Raw genomic sequence first — 24,902 nt, 5'->3', positions numbered from 1 at the left:
ACACGCTAGCAATTTCCTGTCTGTAGATTTTGATCCCATATGAGTTCCCTCTCACTGCCATCACCACCCTGTGTCTTGTTAGTTGTTGCCAACGCTGTAAGATTTTCTTTCTTGTATATCTAATTTTTTTGAGACCGGTAAAAAGGTAGTACAGGGCAGGACACCACAGCCATGGCCTGATGGCCATGCAGCCCTTGGGACCTGAAAAGGGTCACTTGAAGTGGCCAATGCAAATGCAACTGCAATCAAACAAACTTTTGGTGGTGACCCCCCCGGTCCTTTTCCTGGGCGGTTTGCCACAAGCCACAGCGCATGACACCTCGCCCCACCGCTTTATAGCGCCACCCCACCCTCTGTTTCTCCCCCAGCACATCCTCCTCCACTCCAACCAACCTTAGTACTCGCTTCTCCTTGAGCTCTTGCGAGCTCGGAGCCTCGGAGCTCCTTGCAACTGCCGATCAGCCTGCGCTCAGCGCTGGAAGGTGAGCTTTCAGTGCCTCAGCCCCGAATCTGGTTCTTGTGTGGCTGTGGCTGTGGCTGTGGCTGTGGCTGTGCGCTGCATGAATTTTGCATTTCGATTAGTGTCTTTTGAGATGCAATTCGGAGACCATGGGTTTCGGGGGCAAAGAGTAGGCGTTACTTTCTTCGAGGTGCAAGGTCGCTTGTTGTGGCATTTTCGTTTCGGTTGTCGGTGAAAGATGTGCATTTCCCTTTGGCGGGGTTACCATTTCCAGCTCATCTGTGACCTTTCCCGCCACGCCAGCTGCTGCTCTCCTTTTACTCTTTCTCCTTGGTTTCTTTCAGAAATACATATGCACATCTGTAAAGCGCCTTTTTGGACTGAATTTTCGGTCTTGGTTATGATTGATCCGTATCAATTAGTCAGCAAGTAGTGGCTGTTTCATATGTGGCTTGTATTTGTTGTATACATGGTCATGCTGCCTCTATGCTTTTCAGCTGTGATATGAATGCTTTGCCTGCAAAAGTCTGAACCATCTGTAGGCTTCTTTGTGCGGCCCTGTGCCTTCGCGCTGTGGGCGCATGTTTTGGAGCTGTCCGGTCATTTTTTTTCATTTTGATCTCGTGTGCTAGTGTTTGCGTACATAAGTTTGCGCCTTTTTCCCTTGTCCCTTTTGCTGCCTGCTTGTTTACTCAAATGTTACGGATCGAAATTTTTTATTTTATCAAGAGGGACCCTCCGCCCTAGATGTTTGAGTTCTAACTTCCTGAATTTATTTGTATCAATGGCCCGCCTGCCATTTAATCTTTCCGTATTTTTTTAATCCTCTGTTCATTTCTTTTTGAAATCGGTTGAGCGCTAATGCTCTGCTCTATCCTCATCTGCAAAAGGTGTTGTGAGTATCCATGGCATACTGTTGGGTAAAGTCTAGTTTTCCTTTCTCACTTTTCCCCCAACAATTTCCATCAGATTCAGTCAAACGAAACTCCTGTCTTTTTTCGGTTTTTGAAAAGGGAAAACTCCTGTGTATCCAGATAATATTGATAGAAGCCTAACAGGCTGAGATATATTCACACGAGGGCTGAGTTACAAGAGGGTTACATATATAGCCTAGGATACAGAGGTGTCCAAAGGGCCAGACCCGAAGGGGCTAGTTTAGACTAGAGGAGCCCAAAGGACCAAGCCAGCCTGGAGGAGGTGGCGCATTCATATGTAGAGTAGAAGCATTCACATAGAAACTAGATATTCTAACACCCCCCGCAGTCGGAACGTCGCTAGGACGAACGTTAAGAATGGAGCGAAACTCTAGGAAAACAGAGGAAGGGAGCCCCTTGGTGAAGACATCGGCGAATTGCGACGTGGTGGGAACGTGGAGCACACGGACAGCCCCAATGGCGACCCGTTCCCGGACGAAGTGGAGGTCGATTTCCACGTGCTTGGTTCGCTGATGTTGGACGGGGTTGGTGGAGAGGTAGGCGGCACTGACGTTGTCGCAGTAGACGAGGCAGGCGGACTGCAGCGGCTGATGCAGCTCCTGCAGTAGTTGCCGCAGCCAGGAGGCCTCGGCGACACCGTTGGCGACAGCCCGATACTCGGCCTCGGCACTGGACCGAGAAACGGTGTGCTGTCGCTTAGAAGACCAGGAGACGAGGCTGCCTCCAAGGAAGACAGCATAGCCGAAGGTGGAGCGGCGAGTGTCTGGGCAGCCGGCCCAGTCGGCGTCCGTGTACACAATAAGTTGAGTAGGGGATGATCGAGGAATGACCAGGCCATAATCCAGAGTGCCCTGAAGGTATCGAAGAATTCGTTTGGTAGCAGCAAGGTGACTCTCCCTAGGATCATGCATGTGAAGACAGATCTGCTGGACTGCATAGGCAATGTCGGGCCTGGTGAAAGTGAGGTATTGTAAAGCGCCCGCAAGGCTGCGATAATTTGTAGGATCAGCAACAGCAGGACCACCATCAGCAGAGGCTTTGGCGCAGGTGTCAACAGGGGTAGAGCAAGGTTTGCAATCAGTCATGCCATGACGAGCCAAGATATCCAGAGCATACTGCCGTTGGGAGAGAAACATAGCAGCACCTTGTCGTTGAACTGACATGCCAAGGAAGTGATGAAGAGGACCAAGATCTTTCATGGCGAATTCCTTCTTCAAAGCATCAATAACACGGCTGAGAAGCTGCTGGGAGGATGCAGTGAGTATGATGTCATCAACATAAAGAAGAAGGTAGACTGTGTCAGCACCCTGGCGGTAGATGAACAGGGAGGTGTCCGAGCGAGCTTCAGAGAATCCCAAAGTGACCAAATAAGCAGCAAACCGACTGTACCAAGCGCGTGGTGCCTGTTTCAGACCATACAGGGACTTGTTCAGCTTGCAGACATGATTGGGAAGAGCAGAATCAGTGAAACTTGTGGGCTGCGAACAGTAGACGGTCTCTGAAAGAACCCCATGAAGAAAAGCGTTCTTCACATCAAGTTGATGTATAGGCCAATCACGAGAGCGGGCCAAAGTGATAACTGTGCGGACAGTTGCAGGTTTGACAACGGGGCTGAAGGTTTCATCATAGTCGACATCTGGCCGTTGTGTAAAACCTCGAAGAACCCAGCGAGCCTTGTATCTGTCCAGGGAACCATCAGCATGAAATTTGTGTTTGAAGATCCATTTGCCAGTGACCACGTTTGCCTTGGCAGGGCGAGGAACGAGGTCCCAAGTGTGGTTCTCAATAAGAGATGCATGTTCTTCTTCCATGGCGCGACGCCAGTGAGGATCAGTGAGGGCGTCACGACAAGACCGAGGAATTGGTGACAGCGCCTCGGTGTGAAGATGAAGGCGCGGTTGGTGATATCCAGACTTCCCACGGGTCGTCATGCCATGAGAGTTGGCGACCGGTGGGATGGGAACAACACCGACAGGAGGAGCAGCCTTCACGTAGCGAGGTGGTGAAGGGACGATGCTCGAGCGCCGGGAGGGAGCAGCAATGGGAGACGTCGGTGCAGTGCTGGAGCAGGAGCATGCCGGGAGTAGACTTGGGTGACAGGCGGTTTGTTGAACGCCGTCGGTGGTGCCCGGGTCGTGGTGGGCGCCATGGGCACCATGGGTGCCGGAGGCACCATGGGTGCTGAAGGCACCATGGACGCTAGACGAGCAACAGGCATCATCGGCGATGGAGAGGTAGCAGGTACCGAGAACGCTGGAGGTGGAGCCGAAAGTGCGGGGAAGCCTGGTGGAGACCTGGGTGCCCACGGGAGATGACCAGGGCTGTGTGAGAGCACTGGCAGCAGTGGAGGCTCATCGGGCAGCTCAACCTGCAGGGGTGCAGCAGCCACGGGCAGGGAGCTGGCATGGCCTGAAGTAGTGGGTGTACCTGCAGAATGAATAGGAGCTGGTGGAGGCTCATTATTAGTTAGAAAATCAAGCTCGCCGGGTGGAGGAGATGATCGGTGATGGGAGAAAGGAAAAAGGGATTCGTCAAATATAACATGGCGAGAGATGATGACCCGGTTGGAGGTGAGATCAAGGCAGCGATAACCTTTGTGATCAGGGGAATAACCAAGAAATACACACAAAGTAGAGCGAGGAGCAAGCTTATGTGGGGCAGTGGCAGTGAGATTAGGATAGCAGGCACACCCAAAGACCCGAAGTTCGTGGTAGGAAGGGTGAGTGGCATGGAGGACGAAGTAGGGTGTGGACAGACCCAACGTCTTGGTGGGAAGACGGTTGATCAGATAGGTGGCAGTGGCAAGAGCGTCCACCCAATAGGAGGGAGGCATAGATGCTTGAAACAGTAAGGTGCGGATGACATTATTTGTGGAGTGAAGGATGCGCTCAGCCTTGCCGTTTTGCTGCGAGGTGTGTGGACAAGACATACGCAGGGAAACGCCTTTGGCAAGAAAGAAAGCGCGAGAGGAAGAGTTGTCAAACTCACGGCCGTTATCGCATTGGATGGATTTTATGGGGCATCCAAACTGAGTGGAGACACAGGCGAAAAAATTAGAGAGAGTGAAAAAGGTGTCGGATTTTAGGCGAAGAGGGAAAGTCCATAGAAAATGCGAGTAGTCATCAAGTATAACTAAATAGTACTTAAAACCAGAAATGCTGAGTACAGGAGAGGTCCACAAATCACAATGAACTAAATCAAAGGGTTTGGATGCCTTGGACATCGAACTAGTGAAAGGTAACCGAACATGTCGTCCAAGCTGACAAGCATGACATAAAGAGGTGTCGCCGGGCTTGCTGCAGATAATAGAGGAGGACTGAGCAAGGTGTTGGAAAGCATCCTTGCCGGGGTGACCAAGGCGACGGTGCCAATCGATCGTCGACGGGGTGGTGACAAGAGCGCAGGAGCCGGACGATGATGATGGCAGCTGTAGGGTGTAGAGAGGTCCCGAGCTATTGCAGCGAAGGAGGATGGTGCCCGTGCGTAGGTCCTTTACAGAAATGCCAACAGGGTCAAATTCAATAGAAACATGGTTATCAGTGGTGAATTGACGAACAGAGAAGATTTTTGATGATGTCAGGAGCAAGGAGAACATTGTTGAGGCGAAAGGGACCGGGAAGGGTGGAGTAGCCGGTGCCAACCACAGGGAGAGTGGCACCATTGCCAACAACAATGGAAGAGAGAAAGGTGGAGGAAGAGGATAAGGTAACCATACCGGGGTTGGATGCGATGTGGGAGGAAGCTCCTGAATCGACAACCCAATCGCTGCTGCCTGGTGGCGTAAGGGTCACAGTGCTGAAAGTGTTGGCGAGGGAGTGTGGATCCCAAGGTGCCCATGCAGGAGGGGGTGCCTGAACCGGTGCCTGGGAGTACAGACTAGGGCCCGATGTGGAGTATGGTGGAGGAGCCGGAGCCATAGCAGCCATCAGAGCTTGCTGTTGGTGTGGAGGGAAGCCGGCGTGAGGCGGTGGAGCACGAGGACCGCCTGGGTTGGAGCCGGGCCACATATGAATGGACCCAGTCCATGGATTGAACACGGAGGGCCATGGCGAGCCTCCAGAGCTGCCTTGGCCACCTCCAGAGCCGCCTTGGCCACGCCCACCGCGTCGACGGCGCCCACGTCCGCTGCCAGAAGGGGCGCCCCCAGTGGAGGGAGATCCCTGAGGGGGGCGCGGTGGCGCAAGAAGTGGAGGCGCAGGGGGGCTTGCTGGTTGGTGTAGCGAGAAGCGCCGAGGGAGGAGCCATAGGCTACTCCATGTTGAGTTCAGCAAGGCGCAGATCTGCGCGAACATCGCTGAAGGAAGGAAACGGCTTCTGGCGAGTGATCAGCTGTGCCATGAACTGAAACCGTTCGTTGAGGCCGCGCTGGACGTTCAGGACGAGCGTACGGTCATTGATGGGCTCGCCAAGATCAGCAAGGGCATCAGCCTTGGTCTTCATCTGGCAGCAGTAGTCGTCGATGGAGAGGGCACCTTGAGAGAGGTTGCGAAATTCAGCATCAAGAAGGAGTGCCCGGGATTCGCGATTTCCCAGGAACTGATTCTTGACCCCGAGCCAAGCCGCCCGAGCAGTGGTGCCAGCGTGCTCGTGGACGATGTCCAGAAGGTCGGGGGAGATGGTGTTGAAAATCCAGGAGACGACCACGCAGTCCATGCGAGACCATGCCGGATCGTCGGGGCCGGCATCATCGCTGAGGACATGATCCCTCAGGGAGAACCGCCAGAGGGTGAGGAGGAAGTAGCCGCGCCACTTGGAGTAGTTCGATGACGACTGGAGTTCGAGGACGATGGGGATCAGGTGCTTGATGTTCTGGACAGCAGCCGCCTGGCTGTGGAGATGAGCAATGGCCGCGGCTTCAGAGTGGGCGTCATCGGTGCGAACATCGTCGTCCTTGAGCAGCTCCGCGCGAAAACGATGGCGGAGGGCGGCAGCCTGCTGCTCCAGGGCGTCAGCCTGCGCGCGCTCTTGGTCAAGAGCAGCGGCGGCAGTGCGAACGCGCTCTTGGGCAGCGGCGGCAGACTTCAGGAGGTTGGCCTCCTGTTGGAGCTGCTGGCTGCGCTCAGCGTTGGAGGAGCGGATGGAGATGGCCTGGGCCTCCAGCAGCTCGGCGGCGGAGGTAGCTTCATCACGAAGCTTGGCCGCAGCAGCTGTGGCCGAGAGACCGGTGGCCATGGGCGCCTGGGGGCGCGCACGCGCGGCTGGGGAAGAGGGGCGGAAGCGGCACAGGACTCAAAAGTCTCGTGATACCATGATAGAAGCATAACAGGCTGAGATATATTCATAGGAGGGCTGAGTTACAAGAGGGTTACATATATAGCCTAGGATACAGAGGTGCCCAAAGGGCCAGACCCAAAGGGGCCAGTTTAGACTAGAGGGGCCCAAAGGGCCAAGCCAGCCTGGAGGAGGTGGCGCATTCATATGTAGAGTAGAAGCATTCACATAGAAACTAGATATTCTAACAAATATAAGTGCATCCACATATCATCTCGTTTCCTTCTCTTCTCCTGTGTTTTCTTTTTCTTTTTCTTTTTCTTACCACAGCTTAATGAACTTTTTTTAGGGTAAACACAACTTAGTGAATTTGAATGGGTAATTTTACAACTAATGCAACGGGTGGTTCACTGAACAATTGCAGGTGTTTGAAAAGTAGGTTGAAGGTTCATAGTAACCTTCATTTGTTGGAAGATGTATCGGGCTAGGAGGGCTGCATTGTCACCAAAGGTGAAGCGCCGTGTTGGGAAGTATGAGCTCGGACGCACCATTGGGGAAGGAACCTTCGCAAAGGTCCGGTTTGCTAGGAACACTGAAAACCAGGATCCTGTTGCTATCAAAATCCTTGACAAGGAGAAAGTTCAGAAGCACAGGTTGGTTGAACAGGTCAGTATCCGTCAATTCCTTTCTGAGACCATGCACTAGCTAGTTTCTTGTTATCCATTTTCTGTCAATATCATGAAGCATGGATCAAACTTCAGTTAATTAGAGATATTGAGGTTAAAAGTCTTATGCTCCCTATCTAAGCCGTGTATGACTTTGGAAGATGGTAAGAAGTTCAGTTTGCCATACAGCCAATCATATCATCATTCCTAACAGTCAATAGATGGACCATGTGGTTTCCTTTTGTCAAAATTCACTGCCATCTCTTACATCTTTCTATCAAAAGGAACAACTTGGAGAACGAATTTTCTTCCTTGGATGTTGCCGTGTCAGCATGGGAGCATAGGAAGATGTAACTCCAATTAAGAAATGATTCTATGCCTACATATTTGCATGACATCGAGATATATCCACATGGTGGTCTTCCAGTTCAAGTCATACTACCAACTCAGTATGTTCTCCTGGTGCCTTGTGCTGTTTCCAGTCACAGTCTGAACTTTATGCAAATTGAATACTTCAGTATTCCTGACTGTTTCCAGTTGGCTTCAGCTTGCACACTTCATATATTTTCATCAGTGCCCTATTAGACATCCATTTCCTCAGTTACACTTTAGTTGACTTCACTATTCCTTTTACTTCTCAAGTATAACCATAATGTTCTCAAAAAAATAATCTCATTTACCCCAAGAAATCATGATGCAAGCATACATGTATTGTCTAATATACTCCTCAGGAGTGCCTTTTGCTGTATGCGTCTTTTAAACAGATTGGTACTGCATACTTGATATCTCATGCTGATACCATCCTAAATTCAATGCAGATCAAGCGTGAAATTTGTACCATGAAATTAGTAAGGCATCCTAATGTTGTTCGACTGTTTGAGGTAAGATCCAAAAAATACTATACACACTTCATGGTGTATATTTTTGTTCATGCCTATGCTCGGAGACTATTTGGCTGAAATTTTGTTTTCTACATCAGGTGATGGGAAGTAAAGCAAAAATTTTCATCGTTCTGGAATATGTTACAGGTGGAGAGCTCTTTGAAATCATTGTAAGTGGAACTATATCATCTGTTTGAAACACTTTGTCGCATGAGACTGGTAACACGAATTACATGATCATGTACTGGTTTTTGATTAATTCAATCTGCTCTTATGCAAAAACATGACAACCAGGCTACTAATGGAAGGTTGAAGGAGGACGAAGCACGCAAATACTTCCAGCAGCTGATTAATGCCGTTGATTACTGCCACAGTAGGGGAGTGTATCACAGAGACTTGAAGGTGAAGCCTAATTTACTTTTTGTGATTATAATAAATTATGGGCTCAGTAGTGCAGACAAGTGACATATTTATGCTTAACATTCATTTGCAGCTAGAGAATTTGCTGCTTGATGGTAATGGAAATCTCAAAGTTTCTGACTTTGGTTTAAGTGCTTTAACCGAGCAAGTGAAGGTAAAGATGGAATTACTTCTCATAAACTCCCAGTAGTTGTTGCATCATGTTCTCTTGTTGGCTTCATTTAATCTTATATTATTATAGGCTGATGGTCTGCTTCATACAACATGTGGAACCCCCAATTATGTTGCCCCTGAGGTAAATTCTCTCTTCTTTGCTTGTTATAGAATAATCGTGTTTTGATTGCAGACAAGGTTACCTAACTAATATTTGTATTGGATCTTTCTAGGTGATCGAGGATGGAGGCTATGATGGTGCAACTGCAGATATCTGGTCTTGTGGAGTAATCCTCTTTGTTCTTCTTGCTGGATATTTACCTTTCGAGGATGACAACATCATCGCCCTATACAAGAAGGTAGCATTGATGAAAAATAGAGAAAATAGAAAAAAAAACATTATTGTGTGGTTGTTTATCAATCATCTCTTAATACTCCCTTTGCAAACACAGATTTCAGAAGCTCAGTTTAGCTGCCCCTCTTGGTTTTCGGCTGGAGCCAAGAACCTGATTACCAGAATTCTTGATCCCAATCCTAAAACTGTAAGTATCATATATCTTTTGAGCATAGTTGTTGAAATGGGTCATGAATACGATAAGCATACATGTAATCTAAGAATGATGAACAAGTGGCAACTATTTGTCTATGAAATATAAGCATATATTGATGTGTCTTGACATCAATATTTCAGTTTCAACTGCCGACAAGTATTTCTTGAATCTCAACTTACCTGGCTTTTAATTGTTTCTGTATGTTTACCAGAGGATCACGATTTCTCAGATACTGGAAGATCCTTGGTTCAAAAAGGGGTACAAGCCTCCTCTTTTTGACGAGAAATATCAAACTAGCTTGGATGACGTGGATGCTGCTTTTGGAGATTCAGAAGTGAGTCAAATGGACCAATAAATATTTAGCCTTCTGTCGTAGAAATTGATTGAGTAACTGTGCTTTATTGATTTGTTTACCAGGATCGGCATGTGAAAGAGGAAACTGAAGATCAGCCAACCTCAATGAATGCATTTGAACTGATTTCACTAAACCAGGCACTTAATCTGGAGAATTTGTTTGAAGCAAAGGAGGTCAGTCATAGTTCTCCTGTCTTCTTTGCCAATTTTAGGCTTCCAAATTTTATTAAATTATTGTTGTTTGAAATATACTGTAGAAAGTTCAAATCTACAATGATCTTATTTCTGGTTAAAAATAGCAGGAGTATAAAAGAGAGACAAGATTCACCTCACAGTGTCCCCCAAAAGAGATAATCACAAAGATTGAAGAAGCTGCAAAGCCGCTTGGCTTTGATGTTCAGAAGAAAAAATACAAGGTATTTCCTACTGAACTTTGTTATGTACAATATTCCTCTTGTTACTTTCTACATATGTTGTAAAATTTGGCATGAATATCTAGAAAATAGAACTCTTACTACCATCTTCCACACTTCTGATCCTAATAAGGCTGTGTTTGTTCTTTCCAGATGCGGATGGAGAACCCGAAAGCAGGTAGAAAAGGCAATCTAAATGTTGCAACTGAGGTAGCTGAAAACATCAAGTTAACAAATCTAGATTGCTGAAGCATCGAAGAAGAATAACTCAATTCCTTTTTGTTTGTGCATGGCAACTCTTAGGTTTTTCAAATAGCCCCATCCCTACATGTAGTTGAGCTCAAGAAGGCAAAGGGGGATACTCTGGAATTCCAAAAGGTACAGTCTCTATTAATTCTGCCACATGACGGTTCTCTGTATGCTTTAACATTGACACATTGTACTAATGCCCAAATTAACCGTACTGTAAAACAGTTCTACAGAAGTCTGTCAACCCAACTGAAGGATGTTGTGTGGAAGTGCGATGGCGAGGTGGACGGCAACAGCACAGCAGCATGAAGCGTCCTTTGAACTTTCATAGGACGGCGCTGGCTTTCCTTGTACATAGCTTCTCTTTCGGATGATCGGTGTCCATTGCAGAGTCAGTTTTGCAAGCAAGTTCTTTGGTTCATTTGTTGATGGCGAGTAAGCCCGATGAAACAACCGTCTTGAAGGCTGTTGTGGATGAGCTTATTGGCGTGTTGCTTAGTTTATTTTACGGTCAGGGAGTTGGATGGAATGGAAACCACAATCAAGGCTGTATTAGTGTGTAGTAATGAGGTATTGAGATACATCAGATGGTGTAAGGGAGTACCAGTTGTTAGTTCATGGCTTCAAGCTTAGCCCCCTTCAATTTGTTCTATGATATGATGTGTTACTTCAGAATAAACATTACTTCTAGATGTATGAGGTGAACACACTTTATCCTTTGTCCTCTTTGTGCTATGTGCATGATGTTGGGTGCTAGCAGGGGCGGATTCAGGCTGGTTCCGTGGTGTCCTGTGGTACAGCGAATTTTGGGAATGTCCACTGGACCAGATGCTTTAGTAGTGCTGAAATGATTACTAGATAGCATCACGACACAATAGAGATGACACAATGGTTCTTTGTCAAGATCTTAAAAAATTGTTTATGATGGAGCAGGGGCCGACCCGACCTAGCCGGGAATACTTTTTTGTAAGTGGAGTTGGTATATAGTACATATGATACATATGTATTACTTAAATGAGACAAAATTGTTTAGCTTTCTTAATTAATCTAGCAAATCAGTGAGCTAAATAGATGAATCCATTAAAAAGAAAGGCTAGAGTCTAATGTCGACTTCTGATGTTGGTTAGTCACTCTGTTTGTCTACTACACTCAGCTAGTCGGTGACACGTGAAAAAAGTTTAGGAATATGCAAGTATCCAACTACAAAATTTTAGTTCCGCCACTGCGCGGAGAAATGGCGGTTACCAAAGGCAATACTGAAAATCTGCAGTAGTTTGAACAATGGAATGGCGAGTTTTCGAGAGTAGCTACTTCGATCTGAAGCCAGAGCTGAAAGACTGAAGCGCGCCGCAGCCATGTGCAGAGAAATCCCAGTCGGCGACGGGCCCCGTTACGTGCACAATCCACGAGGTCCCGCCTCCAGGCCGGCGGGCCGCCGCGGCCTCCAGGCCTCCAGGCGACGTGCCGCCACTGGATGATGAATCCGGTGAGCTGCCCAGCGTCCGCAGCTGCTCGTCTTCTCCCTCGCTGCGAGCCCAATCCATGATGACGGATCTGGGGTCTGGGCTGGTGCGGCCAGACTCATCAGTGGCAATTGCAGTTCTGTAACGAAGGCCGCATGAGCCATCCAGAAAACAAGTCTGGGATCGTCAGACGCTACACAGGCGACCATCCATCCGTATCTCTGAATGGTCCTTCAACATTCAACAACATGCCATTTCTTTGCAGAGCAGGCACCATTCTGACAGCACAACCACAGGATAAACGGAAAGCAACTGCCTGCACGACCACAGGATAAACGGAAAGCAACTTCCTGTTCACGGTACCAAAGGAGTCGGGCAGATTCGATGAACAAATAGAACTACAAACTGGACTCAACTGCAATCAGTGTCCAGAACACGCAAAGCCGTACAGATTCACACAGGGCGGGGGCAAGAAGGTTCAACGACACAACGGAGATAAGGGTGGCAGCAGGGGACTCAATTGTTTCTGCAGCTACAACTAGTACGGTTTCTTCATGGGAAGACGAAGGAAACAAGAGCTGCATTGCCTTACTAATATGCAATGCACGGTTTCCTCCTTCCGGCGGGGTAGTATACCATTACCGCAGGCTTATACTCACTTGGCCATCATGACCTTGACGAATTCCTCGTAGTTGATCTGGCCATCACCGTCGACGTCGGCTTCACGGATCATCTCATCGACCTCCTCGTCGGTCAGCTTCTCGCCAAGGTTGGTCATCACGTGGCGGAGCTCCGCGGCAGAGATGAAGCCGTTCTGGTCCTTGTCGAACACCCTGAACGCCTCCTTGAGCTCCTCCTCGGAGTCGGTGTCCTTCATCTTGCGGGCCATGAGGTTGAGGAACTCAGGGAAGTCGATGGTTCCATTGCCATCGGCATCGACCTCGTTGATCATGTCCTGGAGCTCAGCCTCGGTTGGGTTCTGACCCAGTGAACGCATGACAGTTCCGAGCTCCTTGGTTGTGATGCAACCTGTCCAGTGCACAGCAGAGAGCAATTTCATGTCAATTTATATATAACATTAACATAGCAATGAGAAGTCAAATGATTAACCACCTGAGAAGTTACCACAGTTTTTTCAAAGCAATAGCACAAGTAAACTAGACATTAAGCAAGAATGCCAGAAGTGATAAACATCTGGTTCACAAAAGGACAACACTAATTCAAAATTGAGGTGCATAGATGTAGCAAATGGTTTAGAAGGTTGATGGTCAGAAAGGTAAGAGATGATCCCGAGTCTGTGACTAAGAGCCTTTAAGCTACTACTAGGGAGGTACCACCAAAGTATAACCAGGGATGTATCAAAATTTTAGTACTAAAACTTGGTAACTTTAACTCCCGAGATAATTTGGGTTGTGGTACCTTCCTATGCCTATCATTAGCCATCCAGTAAGCTAAGCAGGATTGTCTTGATATTAGAAACCAATCCTTACTAAATGGAAACACTGCAGTCGTACTTCATACCTAAAAACTGAGCACCATGCATACAATCTAAAATACAAGATCACAATCATCACATCAAGAACATGGCGATATTATAAACAATTAATCATCGCCAACTCAAACCACTTGGGAAAGCCTCCCCTGAGCATTGCGTGTGGATATGGGTGAAACCTCAACCAATGTTGGTTAAGAAAAGCTACGAACTCTGGCTTCACCCAAGGTCAATCATTAACTTGGGCCGGCGCCATAGGCAACCTGGACAGTGCAAAGGCAGCCAGGCATCACAGGGCAGCACCACAGAAGCAGCCAGGACCTCCAAGCTGCACTCCCCTGCAACATGATGACCAGCAGAAGCTGGCAACCACGCTTTACTACCGCTGGCTACACCCATGTTCCCAAACCATGGAGTTATAATCATGAACCCAGAACATCAATCAAAATCTGAGCAGGCCCGGTGCCACTGTCAGGTCTATACAAAATCTGAATACCAGACGAAAAAATTCTTCCACGGTTAATTCTGCCCTGTAACAATTTCCAGCGCATAGATACAAGAGCACATAATGTCAGTCAAAGGTGCTGCAGTGTCAATTCAAACCATACAGAAGTCTCATGTGTCCCCTCCTGCCTGCCATGACAAAACCAACCCCGACATAACCGAACGATCTGGATTGAAGCCTACCTACTGCTTATAAATTACGACCCCATCCTGACTCGGTCCACATGGACCAGCAAGGGGCCGGATCTCAGCCTAACTGCTTCACCACATCTGGATCGGAGACGAGGCCACGAGCAACCACGTCGATCTAGATCGCAGCGGCGCTTTTTCGCAGACTCAATCACACGAGATCTCCCCACCCACGAGCCGCCGTGCAGCGGGGACGTGCCGCCGCATCACACCATCTCTAAAGTTTCACCGCTTGGTACAATCTCGCTGCCCGATGCTCTGTGCGGCCTAAATTTTGGACTCGCACCCACAACGGCCACGAACAGGTATGCGGAACCGGGATCCCTGGGTTTCTAACGTGAGGTGAAGAACAGTCAAGGTATTCGGGCAGCTACAACTAAGAGAGCCTACAACTTGATAGATACAGATCAAGGCAGTAATAACTACAGCTAAGGAACGGAGGAAGGAGATGCTTGAGGCATCGAAGGGAGGCGTAATAGCTTACCGTCGCCGTCCTTGTCGAAGAGGCTGAAGGCCTCCTTGAACTCGGCGATCTGGTCGTCGGTGAGCTGGTCCGCCATGGTCTCCGCGGGCTTGTCTCTTCGCGCGGGGAGCGAGCGAGCGAACGAACGGTGGTCGGGGTGGCCGGAAGAGTGATTAGGCAGGGAGGGGAAGGGAGGAGAGGCGACCGGTGACCGGAGGCAGGGAGCGATTTGAGTCCCCTAGCGTCGGGGGAAATTTACCGGGATTTATACGCCCCGACCGCTCCGTTCCGCCGTCCACGCCCTCCCCTCCCCCGTTAACGCCGCGCCGCGAATTTCCCGAACTGCCCTTGCCTTGGCCCCCTCTCCCTCTGTTTAATCATGCTGCTGTGCTGCCGCTTGGCCCAGGCTGGACTGACACGATATGCCAGTGTGCGAGAGGCCACCCCGACACAGAAAAAACGGTCACTGATTGGGACGTGCCATGGGCTGGATCGCCAGGCGCGACCGGCGATGCGATGATCTGGCTTGTCCAGCACTTGGGAGGTGGTGGGGCACGCACAGCTTGGTTGTTTGTTTACCAGCATTTGGGACGGCCACACAAAGATTTGTTCGGCTAGTATTAAAGTCGGCTGAAGCTGTTTTGTTGTAGAAGAAAAAATACTTCGTGATTTATTATGCGTGCGTGCATGTTGTGGGCTTGTGGCCGGATCTATCAATGCCATGGATCGTCCCATCCTGATCTTTATTGTATTACTACATGGCAGCATATTATTTCGATTGATTATTAATCTTCTGTCTTAGCCTGATCTAGAACTTAGAAGAAGCGTGGTTAACACGCGTTAATTGGAAGTTTTTTTTTGGTTATAACGAAGCCAGAGGATGTGACACTTGATAGCTGCTAATTGTGACAAGTGAAAATTTGTCGATCTTGGCAATATCATCTTTAGTTCAAATTTAGATGATCTTCGCCGACATGCTTTTACTAAGTTAGTACTTGTTTCAACGGGAAGACATTAGGCCTGTCCCGATCTCTTGGGCGCTTGAGCCACCCTACTCCATTCTTTAGAAAATACTATACATATGTTTTTAGTTTGTCATAAGTTAAATTATCATAACTTTATCATTACAGAAAAAACATTAGCATCTACATCAAAGAATAAACCTATAAAAGTATATTCAAAATATATTGAACTATGTTTACTTTTCATATATCATATAAATAATTTTGTTCATTTATATACATTTGTTTAATATTTAAATTTATTTAGACAAAGAGAGTATTTTCTAAAAATTAGCCAATGCTCTTTTAAATTCCTGATATTGGCAACTAATAGCCTTACCAATGACTCAGGACCTATAGCTAATAGTTGCTCCATCCAATCCTTCTACCTTTTGTAGATACATAGTTTTTATCATGGATATCTAGGTGCATGGCAAAAGTTATGTCTAGAAAATCCAGAGCGGCATACAATTTAAAATGGAGGGAATAACTTTTAAGCAGCACACATATACACACTATATGACTATATCACATCATTTTTATGCTACTTTCTTATTTCGGCATGACCGATAATACTATGTTTCAAGTCATTTGAAGTTTTTGATTTAACATGGAAAATCTACTTCATTTCCATGTGACCAAAACATGTCATGCGAGGTTGAGCTCTTGTTTCGATCTTTCTAATACAAAGTTTGCTGCAAATTAAATTTCGGGTATGGTTAGGAATACTCTTGTGGGCATGGTAATATTTCCTCAACCATGGGTGTTCATATGGTTATGATTTTGTAATTAGTGGTACCAATGCATCATGTAAAAATTGCGGACGAAGTTCAGCTTGGGATGACATACCACATCATATCAGAATACACCTTTGAAAATATTGAAAAGGGCTTTTCCCGGGAAAAAAATGATGAAACGCTAAAGTAGAAAATAAATTGGCTGCTCAAATCAGAATCCATCGAGCCTTTATATAGGCGGATGCACGTGCACGTCAACATGAGCACCAGGCTACCAGTATATAAATTCAATCTCCCCTAAAATCACTTCTAGAAATATTCACGGAGACCGGAGTTCTTCTATACCCAGAAGAAACGTCAACTCAACAAGGGTAGGTTCGTGATTTTTATTTAGGAACATGCAACCATGTGGCCCAGTTAAACAGAAGTGCCCATGACTTCCATCCATTCTTCCAAACAGGGGGCGGCATGCTACAGTTTCTAAGCGGCGGATATTACCGTACTACCCCGGACGCGGTTCAGACGCGGAGCAGGCTCCCCGCCGATGCCACGTCAGCTCCGCGTACCGTTCCGATAGGTCGTGGGCCTGCTGTGGGCTGCGGCCGCATCTTGTAGCGCGTACTAGAGCCCAACTAGGTGTGTAGGAGTACTCTTCTGTAGACTAGAGGAAGGAAAGGCCCATTCATAATTCACTGGACTTTTCCTTTCATTCCAACTTTGATGCTGGTACAGTGCTAACAATAGCACAAATATAGCTTCGAGCTTCCGCTTTGATGCTTTGAGGAATAGGAGGCCAGCCGCCCAGCAGCATCCATGGCGGTTGCCATGATCACCACCCTACTTGCCTTGTTGCTTTAAGCTTTGCAAAAGTCCTGCGATGATTTGGATTTCCTTCTCGGGGCGCACCAGGAAGGAAGCTTGGGATCTGGTCAAGGTGAAACCCTGACTCAAATGCCCAGGCTCCGGATGCCAATCATGTCGGCTCACTGGATGAAAGTGCCTATGGCCGGTTGTGGCATTTGTGGCAGCAAAAATGGCTTATGAAGCTTTCTTCCCTTTTGTGAAAGTGAACGTGGGTCCTGTTCCTGTCCGTCTTTCTGCTGCGTTCCCAGTGGGCTCGGATCTCGGGAGGAGCCCGCCCTGGACCGGGCTGGACTGCATGTGGCTCCTTAACGATTTCTTTTGATATGACATTTTCTCTTCAGGATTAAAGACCGGGACCATAGAACATATCCTAGATCGGTCGTCGTGCCTTTTCTGGTAGCTCCAAAAGCCAAAAGAGATCGTACATGTCTATGATACCATGAACCTTTTCTTTGTTCTTAGCGTCAGTATCGCGTCTTCTTTTATTCAACTCCAGGATCGTGGCGATCGAAAGTCAGACCTGCTAGGCTGCTATGCTATGCCAGACACGGAGTGTAGAGCTGTACGCGACGCAGATCGTTACTGCTCCCTTCGTCGCAAAATAAGTGCAGCAAAACCTGCAGAGAGGAGCGAGCCCACCTGGCATAGTCACAAAGCTCTAACGATTCCTTTCGATGTCTTGCTGACGTGGAGCCACGTACGCCCTACATCATCAATCAAGTGGTGCAGGCACTTGTTCCCTGCCGGCTGCCGCGACCATCTTTTGATGTTTCTTTTCTCTGTGACGACTGACGACATGCATTGCGTCGAATCCGCTGGTCTGCAACTAGTAACAATCATTCGATTAACTTGTACACAACCGAACCGAGCGGGCACTCCAAGGTTTCAGCCAGCCCAAACCGGTCAGTCAACAATATTTTTTTTTCACAATAAACTAGCACCAGTCAGCTTAAACCAGTCCAGAAAAATCAACCAGCCGACAGGGCCGAGTGTTTGGCCGATTCCTCCTCTGCATCGTCGTAGGGTTATGAGGGTGTAGCGCTAGGAGTTCGTACAACGTACGCACGCATGCGCTGCCAGCATCTGTTTTTAGCCGCAGCGGAGGACAGCGCCCAAAGGCCTGGTGCTACGGCCTACGGGAGAGAGGGGTCAGGGTCAGGGTCAGGGCCAGGGCCTCAGGGGAGGACGCAGCTGTAGGCTCGTAGCCCGTAGCCTACATCCAGGCACAGAGGATTTTCAATCAGCTGGCTCCCTGGGCTTCTAGCCCCGCCCCCACCCCCCCCCCCCCCCCCCCCCCCCCCCCCCGCCCAGCGTCCACGCATTCATCGTTCTTGCCCATCTCTCGCTCTTGCCCAGGCCTCGTTTAGATGCCATCTAAATTTCAATTTTTTTCGCTCTTTTCCATCCCATTAATTTTTAGCTGCTTGTATGGAGTATTAAATGTAGGTAAAAGAATAACTAATTACACAGTTTAGTTGGAAATCACGAGATGAATCTTTTGAGCCTAGTTGATTCACGATTGAACAATATTTGCCAAATAAGACAAAAGTGGTACTATTTATCGGGTTAAAAAAATTTGCAAAGTAAACGAGGCACCAGTTGCCCTCCTCCTTTCAGAATTCCAACCGAAGTTAGAATGGAATTCAAGCCCAAAAAAAACGAGGCATGGTTCAAGAAACCTCGCTTAAAGTAACCAGAAATCAGAAAATGTAGACTGTGTACTAGTGCTATAGCCTACACAGCCTACAATCTGTTCGTGCATGTGTTGGTGTGGGCGCCAACTACTCTGCTTTATTACACCTGTTTGGATCCTGATTTGTAGCATCATGTTACAATTTTTAACGTTGAGTAGGGCCTCGTTTAGATTGCGAAAAAATTTCAACCCGATAAATAGTATCACTTTCGTCTTATTTGACAAATATTGTCCAATCGTGGACCAACTAGGCTCAAAAGATTCATCTCGTGATTTTCAACTAAACTGTGTAATTAGTTATTTTTTTTACCTACAATTAATACTCCATGCAAGCGGCTAAAAATTGATGTGATGGAGAGAGAGTGAAAAAACTTGGAATTTGGGTGGTATCTAAACAAGGCCTAGAGTATCATTTTTCTTGCAAATTTTAGATGCCAAGGCATTCAGCGGGAGACCTATTAGGAGGACCCAAACACAAAATGGATCTCCAACAGAATACCTAAATGAAAGATTTATTTTGGATGTCATGAAAGGCATAACCTAAATCTGAGTATCCTCTTTCCTAAAGACTCATTTGCAGAAAAAATTCTCTTTTAAATTTTGTTGTTGGAGAAGACAAGAAAAAATAAGTATCCAACCTTTTACATGTATTTTGATTAATGGTGGTTGGACACAGTGTAATAGACCCATAGATCCATCAAGTACGTGTATCACAGTACTATTAGTACTACCTTCAGCACACGTGATCCAGACAGGTCCTACCTTCAGCACACTGATTACTGACCGAAGTGAGCCCGGCTGCGTACTTGGCAGCAGCTTCTCATCATCACTTATTGATTACTCCACCAACAACTGACGCCACGGCGAATCCGTTCTTTTAGCGCGTGTTTCAGGAAGTTGAAATTTAGGTCACTGCAGCACTTTCGTTGTTATTTGTCAATTAGTGTTCAGTTATGAAATAATTAGGCTTAAAATGTTCGTCTCGCAATTTCCCATCAAACTGTGCAATTAGTTTTTTTTTCATCTATATTTAATGTTCCATGCACAAATCGCAAACATTCAATGTGACAGGTATTGTAGCACTTTTTAAGAATTTAGGGCAAAACTAAACGACACCTCGCTACCACGATCGGCATTCACCGGTCTCTTTTATCAGGTGGGGGTAGCTACCTAGCCAGGCGAGCTGTAGCGACTGACACCCATGGCGCAGCCTCCGCCGCAGCAGCAGCGGGCAGCATTCCTTTCTCGTTATAAGGCCTTATTTGAGCTAAAATCAAGATAGAATTTACCTAAAGAACCAAACACATTCTCATAAAAGCTCCTAAAAATTTTAGGAGAGGTCAAAAACTTTAGGAGCTCCACTTCTACTAAAAGTTGCTAAAGTCCATCTTAGACCCCCACTACCCCTCATTTATTGCCCTGTCCCCCCCCCCCCCCCCTCTCTCCCACCCTCCCTCCCACCCGAGCCTCCACAGCCGCGGGGAGCAGAGCCGTGGCGCCATCGCCGGAGGCGCGGGGCTGGGCCGCCGCCGCGTGCGAGTGGGTGGGAGCTGCCCGGGCGCGGTCGCTCGAACTCCTAAAATTTTTAGGAGCGTGGAGGGCCTAACTCACAGCACAGTGCACAGCTCAGACCTTGACCTGCCAAATTCAAGCACACGCGACGCACGCGACAAAAAAAAAAGGACCCAAGAAAACGACGCGGAAGTCCCGGCCCGCGATTGATCAGAATTCAGAAGCACAATCTCTTCCTGCACCCGGACCCGGCCCCGTGCCCGCCGGACTGCGCCTGCAGCTCCGCAACGAGGTCGGCCACCAGGTCCTGCACGATGCCACGCTCCAGCGCGGCCGCGACCCTGCCGCGCTCATCGTCGCCCGCGCCGCCCTGGCCCTGCTGCCGCACCCACATTACTGCCTCCCCCACGCTCTCCGCTGTCGCGCGGCTGATCACCCGCCCCGCCGCCGCGGCCTCCTGCTCCCACCGCCGCCGGTGGTGCCGCCAGCTCTCCGCCCCGGCCGACCTCGGCATGCCCACCACCAGCGGTGGTAGCTCGCCGCCTGATTTGATCTTGCAGTAGTCGCCTGCACGTATTTGCATGCGCAAGATGAAAGTTACGTGGCACATACATGTCATTGTTGTTTGATCAAGAGAAGATACGGTTGAGCATGTCACTTTGGTGCATATCGTGAGTCGTGACAGCGACATACTAGTACGTACCAGAGAAAACAAGTGTTCGGGAGGGCTTCACGATCTTCGATCCGAAGGTGGGGGCCAAGGCGCCGTTACCGCAACCGCCCTTGCCCCCCACATCGAGATCCGTGCAGGGAGACGGCCTCTTCCTGCATGGGAACCTCGGGGAGCTGATGGCGTCCAGCACGGAGTCCGGGCTGGGGTACTGCTGCTCCCCGGCGCGCACCAGCTTGTGCTGCTGCTGTGGCGTCGGCGGCGACGGGGAAGGCGACTGTTCGTCGTCACGGCCGAACGTCCCCTTGGCGCCCTTGCCTGCAGGTGTCGTCGTCGCTGCCACTGGGCAGACGTCAGACGCGGAGGCCGCGCGCATCTCGGCGGCGCGGACGGCCGCGATGATCCGGCGAAGGGTCTTGAGGTCCTCGTCGCACTTCTCCAGCGCGCCCAGCAGCTTCCGCCGCTTCTCCGCAGCCGACTCCGGCGCCGCCGGTGCCGGTGGAGGCGGAGGCGGAGGTGGACGCGTCGGGAGGATGACTGGCCGCGGCGTCGCTGTTGCTGCGGCGGGCGAGGGCGTCGCGGACTCCTCCAGGCCCATGAGGCGGGCGATGATGGCCGGCGGTGGCGGCCGGGGGCTGTCGCAGCTGGAGCGCCGGTGCTCCGGCGCGATCGTCGGGCTCCGCGGCGCGTCGCAGGAGCGCCGCCGCCGAACCGTTACCGCGGTCGTCATCAGCTGCTGCATCATCGGCTTCACCGGAGACGAAGGCGCGGGCGAAGCTGAAGGCTGCTGCTGGGCCGCCGCCTTCTTCTTCCTGGGCGGCGAAGACGGCGGAGTTGGCTGTAGTGCTTGGGAGTAGTCCCGCGCTGATGCGTTGTTCTTGGCGGTGAGGCGCTTCCGGTGGTGGCTGCGGTGGTACGGGGAGATGAGGCGGAGGAGGCCGGCCATGCACCCGATGCCGCCGCTTCTCCGCCTCGGTGCGGTTGTGGAGCACGTGGAGGATGCCCGCCGGCTGGCGGGCTCAGGCTGCGGCTGCGGTGGCTGCATAGCCTCTGCGTTCCCTGAGCCGTTTGTTCAGGCGAGCGGGAGAAGCGAAGCACGGCGTGTGGGGGCGTGCCGTGGCATTATAATTGGAGCAGGCGTCGAGTACGCGCGTGGAGCGCGCAGTATAATGACCGCATCGCCCCTGTGTCTCCGGCCACACACGCGGCAGTGCCAAGGGCAAGTTAGGGGTTCATCTCGTGCGAGCTTTGCTATGTGAGGCGACAAAAGCTGTGGACTGGTGGACTGGTGGGGAGGGCAGTATCCGAGTTTAACTGCACACTCCGCTGCGCGCGCTGCGGTGGCCGCTAGCTGCGTGCCTGCCGGTACTAGTACTGGCTTCTGGCTGCTGCGTTAGGCATCGTTCATAGGTTAAGGTGTTGTTAATTAAAGCGGTCGTGGAGTGTAGTAAGTACTACTTGTACTAGACAGACTAGTCAGTGTGCAGATTAAGGAATAATGGTCACAATCATGTCGTGGGGGAACTTTGGATTAATTATCTGGTCCGTGGCGATGTTGTTGTTTTGGGAAGCATATGGGTCTGAGCACTGAGCAGGGGGGGCGCACGTATAAAAGGCCCCATCGATCGATAGTCCTGACCCGATGTTCCAGCGCCACCAGGACGCAGACAGCCTGGATTCTTCTCTCTCGTTGCAGCGTTGCTTTAGCTTCAAGCTTACATCTGATCTGTCGTCGCATGGACATGGAGTATACTCCGTATGCCGTTTTCCTTTTCCCCGTCAGATTCCAAACATTGACGTCTCGGGAAACGCGAGAACAAACAGATAACTTCCATGCTACTTCAGCCTCTTTCCGGATTAAACTAGTACTGTACTCATCGTCTCTAATGGTGGATCGGTGGTCATTTGTTAGCTTTGATCATCCCTGTCCTGTGATATCCGGAGTCAGGGAAAGCACGCCGTAGGGAACAGGTAGTAGCCAGCACCAGTAACCACAACTAGGCCGCACGCATGCAGTCATGCAGAGCGACAGAGCGCAGAGGAGGCCGTAGCTCCACATTTTAAAGACGACGGACGACGACCGGGGGAGAAGGAGAATGGTGGGAGATCCATCCATCGGGCAAAAGCAAAAGAGGGCATGCAGAAGGAAAAGAAAAGGGCGCATCCATCCATCCATCACTCCGAGGTCGAATCCTAGACACCCCACGTGGCGGCCCCATAGCACCTTCCTGCGCGCTACGCGCACACGCACGCGAGAACACAGCAGCGGCCAGAGCCAAGAGCCCGCCAGGCACTGGCCGGGGCACCGACGCACTGTGCCTGTGTTCTGGGCGCGTCGTCCTGCGTCGCAACGGGCACTGCCCGTGCCCGTTCGCAACTCGGCCCTGCTGTCGTGTTGGGGCGAGCGAGGCGGATGCGGGCGAACGTTGGCCCTGCTGCCGGCACAGGAAACTGTCGCTGCGGCGCGCGGGTGCGTGCCCACGGTGTCCGCTAGCGCTCAGCGGCGACGGCCTGGTTGGCGGAACGGACGTGACAACCTACTTATATATACTCCTACCCTAACGCATGGCTCCGTTCCTCTATCGTAAGTCTTACTTGTCACTGCGGCCTAACGGATTCCCATTCCTCGTCTCTCCGTCGTCTTGCTTGTTACTACCGCGCTTACGGAAAGGAGTATGTCTACCCAACAACCATGTATTTTATGTAGTTTTAACACATGAATTTTTTTACACCATAGAATTAAGATCCAACAACCTTCATCCTCTTTCTACCTCCAGCCTTCTTCATAGATCCACATATCACAAGAAACAATTTTTTTCTATGTAAGGACGAAGATGACAAATCGCAGAGACGTGCCGAGCTCAGGAGCAGCACGGACACCAGCACAAGTGCGACGTGGCTCGTGTTCTGCCAGCCGCGAAAGCAACTCTGGGGTGATGCCATTTCTCACTTACTTTCTCAGTGAGGGATTGGCGACTTGCTAGTAGCCTAGTAGGTGATGATTGAGTGAAAGTGCAGCAGTGCTAAACCATGCTGACGGACCATGGCTGCCCACAATTCATGAAAAGAGAGAGGGAGAGAAAAAATTCATGTGTTTTTTTTATGCTAAAACACACGTATGTTGTATAGCATTTCTGGTCGAAAATAGCAGTAAAGTTTCAACCTCCGCAGCCGCAGAGGCCACTGCGGGTCCTTCCAGTGCAGCGTGGGAACAGTACCGCACCGATAATTGCAGCGTAGACTGCATGTTGGTTCTACGGTTTCCATGATCCGTGTGCGCGCCGAGACTTCCGCTCTAGTAGGACGTAGGAGTATGTTACGTAGGGCCCGGTCGAGCGAGGATGAGGGCTTCTTTCCCTTCTCAGTCTCAGGTCAGGCTCTTCCGTGCTTGCCTGTGCCTGTAGAGCCTGTACGTGCCCCCATCGTAACCATGGAGCGTTTATTAATGGCACGCCCAGCTTCCCGACGCAGGACGCGCGGAGTTTCACCGTTTCGGCGCCACGCATGAGTGCATGACGCATGAGACGATGGAGGTGGGTTCCGTTGGCGTTGGCGAGGGGGACACACGCTCAGGACGGTGGACGGTCCGGCTGGCGCTGGTCGATGGACGCCACCACACGCGCGCACACGGGGGGAGTGACAGTGAGCCAAAGGGGCCCGGCCGAAGGATCGAGTTGATTGCGCAACACTGGACCGAAACATTGTGAAAGGGATGGACCGATGGAGGGACTCAGTCAGGGAGAGACGAGCACTCCTGCGCGGCCTGCCATGAGGGAGAGAGAGAGACACAGGGCCCAGGGGGGTGGCTGCGTCGCCTGCTTGCCTCGGCGTGCTCAAGACAGGCCAAGAGAGGGCGTGGGGCAGACAGGCATCATTGATGGGCGTGCGGCCAGCCCAGCCAGCCTCAGCCCTCAGCTGCGCTAGGCACACAGGCAATGTCGCAGCTCAGAGCAGCAGCAAAGGCTAAAATGATCCGCTCCCGTCGGCTGGAGTTGCTGCTCCATTTACCGGAGTGAGCTGGT

The 24,902-nt window shown here is 50.0% G+C and overlaps 4 protein-coding genes across 6 annotated transcripts; 1 reads left to right on the top strand and 3 right to left on the bottom strand.

The window, feature by feature from the left end:
* The first annotated feature begins 299 nt into the window (after positions 1-299).
* On the top strand, positions 300-11,012 carry LOC136532449 (CBL-interacting protein kinase 31). 3 transcript variants are annotated; one of them, XM_066525046.1, is made up of 15 exons: positions 300-482; positions 7,031-7,272; positions 8,090-8,152; positions 8,251-8,322; positions 8,447-8,554; positions 8,646-8,726; positions 8,814-8,867; positions 8,959-9,084; positions 9,178-9,267; positions 9,488-9,610; positions 9,694-9,804; positions 9,930-10,046; positions 10,197-10,253; positions 10,347-10,421; positions 10,518-11,012. In XM_066525046.1, the coding sequence occupies exons 2-15, from the start codon at positions 7,081-7,083 to the stop codon at positions 10,599-10,601; spliced, it is 1,353 nt and encodes a 450-aa protein (XP_066381143.1). In that variant the 5' UTR covers positions 300-482; positions 7,031-7,080; the 3' UTR covers positions 10,602-11,012. The 3 variants fall into 3 exon arrangements, with proteins under 3 accessions (XP_066381143.1, XP_066381150.1, XP_066381156.1); XM_066525053.1 differs by having other exon boundaries at positions 331-482; positions 9,933-10,046; XM_066525059.1 differs by lacking the exon at positions 300-482 and adding an exon at positions 7,556-7,720 and having other exon boundaries at positions 7,136-7,272.
* LOC136532473 (uncharacterized) lies at positions 5,644-7,024 on the bottom strand. Its single transcript, XM_066525070.1, has one exon. The coding sequence runs from the start codon at positions 6,565-6,567 to the stop codon at positions 5,644-5,646; it is 924 nt and encodes a 307-aa protein (XP_066381167.1). The 5' UTR covers positions 6,568-7,024.
* A 1,043-nt stretch (positions 11,013-12,055) lies between the features above and the next one.
* Positions 12,056-14,663, bottom strand: LOC136532484 (calmodulin-1). The gene is made up of 2 exons (XM_066525080.1): positions 14,425-14,663; positions 12,056-12,784 (listed from the first exon to the last, which is right to left on the bottom strand). The coding sequence occupies exons 1-2, from the start codon at positions 14,498-14,500 to the stop codon at positions 12,411-12,413; spliced, it is 450 nt and encodes a 149-aa protein (XP_066381177.1). The 5' UTR covers positions 14,501-14,663; the 3' UTR covers positions 12,056-12,410.
* Positions 14,664-20,203: 5,540 nt separating this feature from the next.
* Positions 20,204-22,104, bottom strand: LOC136532442 (formin-like protein 13). The gene is made up of 2 exons (XM_066525039.1): positions 20,914-22,104; positions 20,204-20,777 (listed from the first exon to the last, which is right to left on the bottom strand). The coding sequence occupies exons 1-2, from the start codon at positions 21,923-21,925 to the stop codon at positions 20,428-20,430; spliced, it is 1,362 nt and encodes a 453-aa protein (XP_066381136.1). The 5' UTR covers positions 21,926-22,104; the 3' UTR covers positions 20,204-20,427.
* Between the last annotated feature and the right edge of the window lie 2,798 nt (positions 22,105-24,902).

The sequence above is a fragment of the Miscanthus floridulus genome, chromosome 2 (assembly GCF_019320115.1).
Source record: "Miscanthus floridulus cultivar M001 chromosome 2, ASM1932011v1, whole genome shotgun sequence".
Lineage (NCBI taxonomy): Eukaryota > Viridiplantae > Streptophyta > Magnoliopsida > Poales > Poaceae > Miscanthus > Miscanthus floridulus.
This window is presented reverse-complemented; position numbering and strand designations above follow the sequence as displayed.

Excerpts from the sequence above, each read along its gene's own strand:
- LOC136532449 (XM_066525046.1), top strand. The coding sequence starts at position 7,081 with ATGTATCGGGCTAGGAGGGCTGCATTGTCACCAAAGGTGAAGCGCCGT. Across the intron at positions 8,555-8,645 it reads TGTATCACAGAGACTTGAAG|CTAGAGAATTTGCTGCTTGA; the intron begins GTGAAGCCTAAT and ends ATTCATTTGCAG. Across the intron at positions 8,868-8,958 it reads CCAATTATGTTGCCCCTGAG|GTGATCGAGGATGGAGGCTA; the intron begins GTAAATTCTCTC and ends GGATCTTTCTAG.
- LOC136532484 (XM_066525080.1), bottom strand. The coding sequence starts at position 14,500 with ATGGCGGACCAGCTCACCGACGACCAGATCGCCGAGTTCAAGGAGGCC. Across the intron at positions 12,785-14,424 it reads CTTCGACAAGGACGGCGACG|GTTGCATCACAACCAAGGAG; the intron begins GTAAGCTATTAC and ends TGCACTGGACAG.
- LOC136532473 (XM_066525070.1), bottom strand. The coding sequence starts at position 6,567 with ATGGCCACCGGTCTCTCGGCCACAGCTGCTGCGGCCAAGCTTCGTGAT.
- LOC136532442 (XM_066525039.1), bottom strand. The coding sequence starts at position 21,925 with ATGCAGCCACCGCAGCCGCAGCCTGAGCCCGCCAGCCGGCGGGCATCC. Across the intron at positions 20,778-20,913 it reads CCGAACACTTGTTTTCTCTG|GCGACTACTGCAAGATCAAA; the intron begins GTACGTACTAGT and ends AAATACGTGCAG.